The 8,617-nt window shown below is 48.4% G+C and overlaps 1 protein-coding gene across 1 annotated transcript; it reads left to right on the top strand.

The window, feature by feature from the left end:
• The first annotated feature begins 552 nt into the window (after positions 1 to 552).
• OTX1 (orthodenticle homeobox 1) lies at positions 553 to 6,957 on the top strand. The gene is made up of 3 exons (XM_015812408.1): positions 553 to 649; positions 2,249 to 2,400; positions 6,121 to 6,957. The coding sequence occupies exons 1-3, from the start codon at positions 553 to 555 to the stop codon at positions 6,955 to 6,957; spliced, it is 1,086 nt and encodes a 361-aa protein (XP_015667894.1).
• Positions 6,958 to 8,617: the final 1,660 nt, after the last annotated feature.

Below are 8,617 nucleotides of genomic sequence, written 5' to 3'. Positions count from 1 at the left end.
CACTTCACTCTTTGCCACTTTCTAGTTTTCCTTGGGGGAGGGGGAGGCATTATCCGCCATGTTCTGAGAGCTCCTGTGTTAAGGAAGAAACCTTGAAACTGTAAGGCAAAAATAAAAGTAAAATCAGAAACAAAACTTTTTTTTAAAAAAATGGTTAATTCCTAGAAGCTTTATTGTACTTGACACGAAAATTAAGTTGCCTTTTTAATATTAAGATCCACCATAACTATATATAAACATTATTGCAACTTTTTTTTACTGATATGTACAAAAAGACTGTTTCGTTTTGTTGAACATTTAACTTTGCACAACCTGGGAATTCCATAAAAATATTTATATCTTGTTATAATTCACTATATGTTAATTTTGTTGTTTTTCTTCTAGATTGCTGTGAAAAACTCTTCTGCTCTGTGGGATTCCTTCAGTTGCCTGGCTGGATGAATATTAAAGAATAATAAAAAAAACATATACACACACTGCTTGAAAAACTGTTAAATAAGCAAGCAGATAATAGTGTGTGGATAAATCGGAAAAATATTTCCAACTTTTAGTATGATGTCTTACCTCAAACAGCCCCCCTATGGCATGAATGGGCTGGGGCTAGCAGGACCGGCAATGGATCTTCTACACCCTTCAGTGGGGTATCCAGGTGAGCCCCCCCATTCCATCCCCTCTTCTCCCCTTTTTTGTCACTCTTTATCGAGTAGACCCACTCAGGTCATTCCACAGAGTTTGAAAAAAGAAAGAAACCCTCTTGCCCTACTAAACACATGGGAAGCAAATAGGCATTAAGTAGGGAATTCTCCCTTCCTGCTCTTCCATTTTTGGAAACTGCACCAATCTTTTAGTTCTGTAATTGAGTGTTTCCTAACAGTCTTTGCATGCTTTTCCTGAAAATAGTCTAACTATAAAAAAAATGAAAAGCACTTTACTAAAACATTAGGTTTTCGTAATGGAGTTGGTTTCATATCCCTAATTTCTGCCTTGTTTCGCTTTTACATTCAGGTAGATAACTAAATATACCAAAGGCAGAACAAGTATGTGGTTGTTTAAAAAGAACAGACTCAAGGCAGTGAGACCCTTTGATAAACCGGATTTATTTTTTATTTTTTTTTTAAAAAGGGAAACTTCTGTGAGAGTTGATTTTCCAAAGTGTAGTTGTAAATGAAGACTCAGGGTAAAGAAAGTGACGTTCGGAAGGTATGAAAGCAGATGGAAGGGGGTGTCCCAGTTTCAAAAACTTGTCCTGAAGGAAAGGTTTTTGTTTTTTTTTTACAACTGAGAGGGTCTGCAGCCAATTCACATTCCCTCCCCTTCCATCAGCTCCGTGGCCAAGAAATCAGCACAGGTTTTGCAACCGTGTAGAGTCTGATGACAAATCAGGTTCGGGCTAACTAATTCAAGGGCATGCTTCACATCCCTACGGTTGTGAAAGGTATAAATAAACTGCCAACGTCCTGACTTAGAAGGCGAGGAGCTCACTAGATCAGTGGTAAACTGGACTGGCTTCGCTAGAATTTGCTCCCGTTTGCAGCGTTGTAACCTAATCCCCCCCCCCCTCACCGAGCCTAAAACGCTCGTCGTTAGGCCACTTAAATTAAGCGCGCTTACAATTGCAGCCTTGCTCGGACGTGCTTGTGTATACTACAGGCTCCTGTGGAATTTTAACTCCTGAGTTCAGGTTTTCAGATAGGGGAATAAACAAGGTATTGAAACGCCTAGCTTCTCTTTTAACCGCCGGGTTATCTGGCGAGCCAGCCCCTTTGGGCTGTCGTCTCAGGTCCGAGGCAGCTCCAAAATCCTCTTTTGCGGAAGGCCCGCCTGCTTTCGCCCAGTTGAACTGAGGCAGCTTCCCTTCCTCTTTTTGTACCGTTTTCTGTGGTTCGTATTTATAGGCTGGAAACACAATTAGTTGTTTGGGTTTTTTTGCTCCTGGCTCGGCGAGTGCACATCCCACCCCCCTTCCCCGTCAGCTTCCCTCGTGGGATCGCCCGGCCCGTTCTATAGAAATCTATGGGGCAACTGGGTCCCTCCGCGGCTGGCGACCCGCCTGCGTCGAGGGATTGGTGGGCGTGGGAAGAAGCGGGCCTGGCCGTCTCGCCTCCCCCCCTCCTGAATCGGGGCAGCGGGCTGGCGGGGAAGGGGGGGGCGTGGGGGGAGAGAGAGCAGCTCTGATTGCCTCTTATCTCTCTGCCTTCTTCCCTTCCTGCCTGCCTGCCTCGCCTTGTCTGGTTTCGGGAACTCGCAGCCACCCCTCGGAAGCAGCGGCGAGAACGCACCACCTTCACCCGGTCGCAGCTGGACGTGTTGGAAGCGCTTTTTGCAAAGACCCGCTACCCCGACATATTCATGCGAGAAGAGGTGGCCCTGAAAATCAACCTGCCGGAATCCAGAGTTCAGGTCTGGGGGCTTTAAACAAGCGAGTCTGGGGCTGGGGAGAGTCCGGGGTCTCTGTCTGCGGGAAGAGGGTCGTTGGGGCGCGCCAGTTGGCTCGGTTCGCCTCCCGTACTTCCAAACTCAAGTAAGAAGGGTTGTGGGCGATTCCTTTTATTTTAAGGATTCTTCTCGTCCGGGACCCATTCTAGTCTCCATCTGATCAGGGCCTTTCTGGCGTTCAGTCTAAACACAGTTCTTCCGCCCTAGGACTGGTATTTATTGGGGTAAATTACTTTTCTTCGCTCAGCCTGGAATAGTAATTGTGCAAGAATCGACAGGCCCAGTGCTGGAATGGCAGAAGAGCACGTTGAAGATCCCTCTCGTTTTATTGAATCTGGCAACTTCCTTTAGCTCGCTTATCACTTTAGAGGAATCAATACTTTACAGATACTTATTTTCTCCTCTTCTCCAATCAATGTGAAGGCAACCGTCCCAGTCCTAAATACATATCAATGGATACACTCCAGCACAAGTTAGTTTTCATTAATTTCCAGGGCAATCAATAGGATTTTATTTGTCTGTCTACATAAAACTTAGAATGATACTGGATGTAGCACATATGGTGCACAAATAGTGGAAGGAAGGTTAATTTTTTTTCCTCTTTAATTCTTTTATGTGTAAGATTAAGACTGCCTAAGCAACTTTAAAATCATTTGACATCCTAATCCTTAATGCACTTGTAACATTATCCACACTTGTTTATCTGGAAATAAATTTTACTAGGACTTATTCAATATTATATTGGTTAAAATGCCACATTTCTCAAAAGTAAAATCAAATTGATTTAATTGATTTAAAAGTTTTTCTGTTTAAGTGCAGGAGTTACACCGAAAGTTTCTGATGCGCCCCCCCCATCCTCTGATTGGTGATTTAATTGGGAATTCTAAAGTGAACAAACTTGTGGTTAAGATTTGGAGTCTTACCCTTGCTCCTTTCTGTGGGGCTTTTTAAATTTATCCCCTCTTCTTTCCCCTGCCCCCAGCAACAATTCATTCTTCTCCAGTAGAATTGAATTTCAGTTGTTGATTTGAAACTCAAATCTGGATAGAAGGATAGGCACCAAACTATCTCTTTAGGATGTAAATAAGTGTGTAATTAAAGTACAATCACACCTTTGCCATGCAAGCTGGGTCCTTCCTGTTTGTTTGCTCTGTGTCCTATTTCTCACTGAAAGCAATTTGAAACCATGAAATGAAAGCATTTGGGGGGGGGGAACTGAAATTGCAAGTAAATCATACAGTGATGATTTCAATAGATATATGTATGGCTGGATCCAATAAAGCAGGGCAGATTTCACATGCAATCATCACACATTTGAGCTATGAAAAGCGGTGTATAGAACATTTATAAAATCTGAAGTAGCCTTTTAAGACCATAAGCAATATGTTGGGAAGTGACTGAATAGTTGGCCAAAATTAGCACATTTAAATTTCCTGTCATCATTTTTTAAGCTATTGCTATTAACTACTCAGGGATGCTCTACTTCTGAAAGTTGTGAAAGATTGCAGAAATTATATATTGATTTTTTTAACAATAGGAACAGCAGTTTGTGGATGCCTACACATTAGAATAATGAAATTACTAGATGCTTGAATTCTGGACTAAATATTTAGGGGCTTGGATTGGTTCAGTGAATTCCCTTTGGCTAGTCTGCTTTTGGGTGGGGTAAGTAGTTTCTAGTGAGGAAGGCTGGAAAATATTATATGAATTTGGCTTGTGTAAAATCTGAATGAGAGATGGGTGCCCTATCTTGAGGTTATAAAAAAAATGCTAAATCGTGTAATTGATGAATTAACAATACCTTTGCTATAGTTATTGCACTACTGGCAGCATTAAGTGTATACTTTGTAAGTGTTCTTCATTGTGACTCTGCCTCACACAGTCTGTAATGGGCCCTTCTTTTAAAAAATAGATATAAAATATTGTGTTACAATTTAATGCAATAGAATCTCAACAGAGGTACATAAAACTCTGGATGCTGTACTCCACAATAATATAGTTGTTAAAATTTTATTGCAACATGATTTTTATTTTAATGAGAACTTTTTCAGGAAGTAAAGACTAGACTAGCAGAGCAGGCAGATGAATCCTAGCCTTAGATGAACAATTTACTTTGCCCACCATTTCTGACTCTTAATTTACACCTTTCCACCTATCTTTTCCATAAACTAGTCTTAACATTGACTATTAGGCGTTTGGAAGTCTGATTCATGAATTTTGTTTATTTGGAATGGTATGGCAGGTGTGAGGTGTAGAAGAAGTGTGGTTGAATTTGACAAGGGATATCATCTCCTATTGTCGTAGAAGTGGATGTAGCTGTTGATTGATTTGGTGTATCTTACAATATAAAATGTTGATGAACAAGGAGAATAAATTAATGATATTAAGAATCAAAACGCTGTCTTGTTCCATTGAATGCAAGGGATGATACTGCTTAGAGCGGAATGCTACAGGTGAATGGCTTGAACATAACAGAAAGTAGCCTGGAAAATAGGTAAAATGGTACACAAGTATTTGGTGAAGATATTGAGCATTATAATCTCTCCTCTAATCTCTTCTATTTTCTAATGTAAGACATCATAAAATATTAACACTAATTGGTAGAGGACTGGCAAGAAGCATTATAGTTTACTGACAGGTTTGGACAAAATTAAGCTGGCTACAGTGTTGGAAGCAATGGGTCTGAGATCTCTGGATCATCATTAGTTTCCTGTCTATATAGGCTTGGGAAGATAATAGGGTGTAAATTCTGTAGTACATCTTGTCCTGCTTGGATTCTTTTACTAAGGGCATCAACTAATGTCTAATCGTAGCTTGCTCCTATTATATATACTTTCTATATACATAAATTCAGAGCAGGGAAATGCATTTCTGAGGAATGTACTGGTGTTCTCCCCTCGACCCTGCCTTCAGCCCTCCCACTGCTATACAGTACTAATAGCAAAAAGTACAGGAAGGCCCGAGTGTTAAAGATTCAGGTACATTTATAAATTCCAAACAAGGTTGATTAGTCAATGGTGTGATGCTAAGAATGAATAGAGAAACCCCTCTTCAAGATGAGGTTATGGAGTTACTTGGTTATCCTGATTTATGAGGAACTATTGGTAAAGTTTTGGAAATTGGCCAGTACAGTGGAGATATAGCCAGCTGAGTTGATGGCAGTGCTAAGAGAGAGAGAGAGGGACATCCTGCCAACGGGCAATGAGTGCCCACGTGTTCTTTTCTAGGATACAATGGCCTGCATCAGGGATTGCTGCACCCATCCTTGATCGCTTGGCTTCTCTTCTGCCGGACCCACCATCCACTGAATATGCTCTTGGCGGTCCCACCTGAAGGCAATGGCTGTAGCTATTTGGGACCCGGGGGCTTTGCTTCCTTGGAAGTAGGGAGGACGAGGCAGGCAGGATCGGAGAAGGGACTAGGACGAGAGAGCCGAAACTCTCTTTTTCGGTCTAGGGTCCCCGAGTAGTCCAGATCTGCTTGGCGGCGGAGGCGAACGTAGAGGAACCCCATGAAAGGCGGGGTGGTGGAGGAGAAGGGACCGAAGCGACGAGGGAGTTGGTCGGTCCTAGCTGGGGCTGCGGGGCGGAGCAGGGGAGGTCAGAGCTGGGCCTGCCTCCTCCCTTCGGGTCCCCCCGGGGAGACGAGGGTCTCACGGAACGCTGCCTTTGCCTCTCTTCGCAGGTCTGGTTCAAGAACCGCCGCGCCAAGTGCCGACAGCAGCAGCAGAGCGGCAGCGGCGCCAAGAGCCGGCCGGCCAAGAAGAAGTCCTCCCCGGCGCGAGAGAGCTCCGGCTCCGACAGCAGCGGGCAGTTCACGCCGCCCGCCGTCTCCAGCTCGGCCTCCTCTTCTTCGTCCAGCTCCAATTCTTCGGGGCCGGCGCCGGGCGGAGCGGCCTTGAGCAACTCGGCGGGCGCGGGGGCCGCAGCCTCGGGGTCGGCCTCGTCGGCCGCCTCGCTGAGTAGCGCGCCGTCGGCCGTGGCGGCCTCGTCCATCTGGAGCCCCGCCTCCATCTCGCCCAGCGCCGGGCCGGAGCCCCTGGCGCCCAGCGGGGCCTCCTGTATGCAGCGCTCCGTCTCCGGCGCTTCCTCCGCCTCTTACTCGATGTCGTACGGGCAAGGCGGCGGCTACGGCCAAGGGTACCCGGCGCCGCCGCCGCCCCCGCCGCACTCCTCGTCCTACTTCAGCGGGGTGGACTGCGGCTCCTACCTGCCCATGCACGCGCCCCCGCACGCTCACCAGCTCAGCCCGATGGCGCCCTCGACGCTGGCGGGCGCGCATCCCCACCCCCACCACCCGCTCAGCCAGGGCTCCAGCCACCACCACCACCACCACCATCACCACCACCACCAGCCCGGCTACGGCGGGCCCGGGCTGGCCTTCAACTCCTCCGACTGTCTGGACTACAAGGAGCCGGCCCCGACCGCCGCCGCCGCCGCCGCCTCCTGGAAGCTTAACTTCAACTCCCCGGACTGCCTCGACTACAAAGACCAGGCCTCCTGGCGCTTCCAAGTCCTGTGAGGTTTGCCACGGCCCCCGCGCCCCCCCCCCCACTGGCTTCTCGGCTCCTCGGGACGGCCTCTTCTTCGCCTTGCAAACGCGCCCCGTCTCGGTTCGCTCGCCTCAGCCTTTGCTCTCCCGCGCGTTTGACCCGTTGGCGAAAGCAGCCTTCTTGAAAGGAAAGACGCTGCGAGCAGCCGTTTGAAAATAGCCTGCCGCTTCCAGCCCCTTCCCCGCCGCCGAATCTGGGCTGAAGGCTGCTGGGTCAGACCTGCTGCCCTTCCTGGATGGTGCCGCCTCTACCCCGCTGAGTTGACTCCTGATGTGTTATTTATTCGCTCCCTGGGATTATGTTCAGCATCGTCATTTTTTTTTGTTTGTTTCGAAGCAGAAGGCGACTTTAAATTGAGATTCACCCTTCTCCTCTCAACCGGCCCTTTTGCCCAGCCGGGTAGCTTTGTGACGCTCGCTCGCTCGTGTGCGTGGAAAAGACAGGAGAGAGGACGCGCCTTTTGCTTCCTGGCCGACGGCAGACTCCGTGTATAGATCTTCACACCGCCCTCCCCCGTCCCGTTCGAGGACCCCCGCACCCACCCACCCCGCCAGGTTCTCTCTGTAGGTTTATATTGCAAAAAAAGCGCTAGGAGTGTACATATAGGGTTTAGCGAGATCCATCCCAGCAACCCTTTTTAAGGAAGGAGCTGAAGGCGAGCGCTGGAGGCTCTTCGGGTCGGAAGGGGACCTTCCCCTCTAGCCTCTCCTCTCCTCTCCTCTCCCCCTCGTTGGGAGGGGGAGGGGGGAAAGCGATTCCCCGACGGAGTTGGAACTGGGCAGCAGGGGCGACGCTCTCGCGAGAGGGGCCGGGGAGGGGACGGCAGGGGAGGGTGGGGAGCGGAAGGCGTGGAAGCGCGGCGGTGGCACAGCCGGTACGGGTTCGCCAGTGCAGTATCGGCTGGACCCGTCTCCACACCTGGTCAGGGGTCTCCGGACAGGTTTTTGGCCCGCTTGGCTCTTGGGGGAGGGGAGGGAAAGTCAGAGAGAGGGCAAAATGTAAAGTTGATAATTTACTCCGTTAATCCAACAGTCACCTGTTGACATGTAAGGCAAATCCTACCCTTTATCTACATATCCCGATAATAAAATTCAAACTGACGAAACCCCCCCAGTCTCTGTTATCCTTCCTGGGGGGTACAAGGCAAGGAAGAGGCGGGAACTGCCTTCCCGTTAGCTGAGCTGCTCTGCTGGCCTTCGCTTGGGTAGGAAAGGGGCAGATCGCTGTTACTTCCAAGAGCAGCAGCGGCGGCGGCGAAGGGGGAGTTGGCCCGCTGCTCTGAATCTCCCTGAGCTGCTTTTTAATGTCTGTAATTGGATTGGCGTCCAACCAAAACTTCGATGGGTCACATTCGCAGTGAAAACGGCGTGATCGGCCACCTCCCCTGGCTCTTTCTGCAAAGTTAACCAGAGCGCACCTTCCTCAGAGACCGGAGAAGAAAATGAAAGGCCCCCTGTAGTTGGGCGGAAATACTTCCACCCTAATTGCTTCCAACCGCTCCCTCTCCCCGTCGCAGGACAAACGGGCCGGGCCGAAAAATTTGCTAGAGCTTCGGCTGGCCGTGACTTTCTGTAAATCCTCTCTCTCGCGCGCAATTGTCTTGGCCCCTTTTCTTCATCTGGACACTTG

The sequence above is a fragment of the Protobothrops mucrosquamatus genome, unplaced genomic scaffold, assembly GCF_001527695.2.
Source record: "Protobothrops mucrosquamatus isolate PMUCROS unplaced genomic scaffold, P.Mucros_1.0 scaffold_60, whole genome shotgun sequence".
Lineage (NCBI taxonomy): Eukaryota > Metazoa > Chordata > Lepidosauria > Squamata > Viperidae > Protobothrops > Protobothrops mucrosquamatus.
This window is presented reverse-complemented; position numbering and strand designations above follow the sequence as displayed.

Coding starts and splice junctions, on each gene's coding strand:
- OTX1 (XM_015812408.1), top strand. CDS start 553: ATGATGTCTTACCTCAAACAGCCCCCCTATGGCATGAATGGGCTGGGG. Junction 650..2,248: donor CCCTTCAGTGGGGTATCCAG/GTGAGCCCCCCC, acceptor GGGAACTCGCAG/CCACCCCTCGGAAGCAGCGG. Junction 2,401..6,120: donor TGCCGGAATCCAGAGTTCAG/GTCTGGGGGCTT, acceptor CTCTCTTCGCAG/GTCTGGTTCAAGAACCGCCG.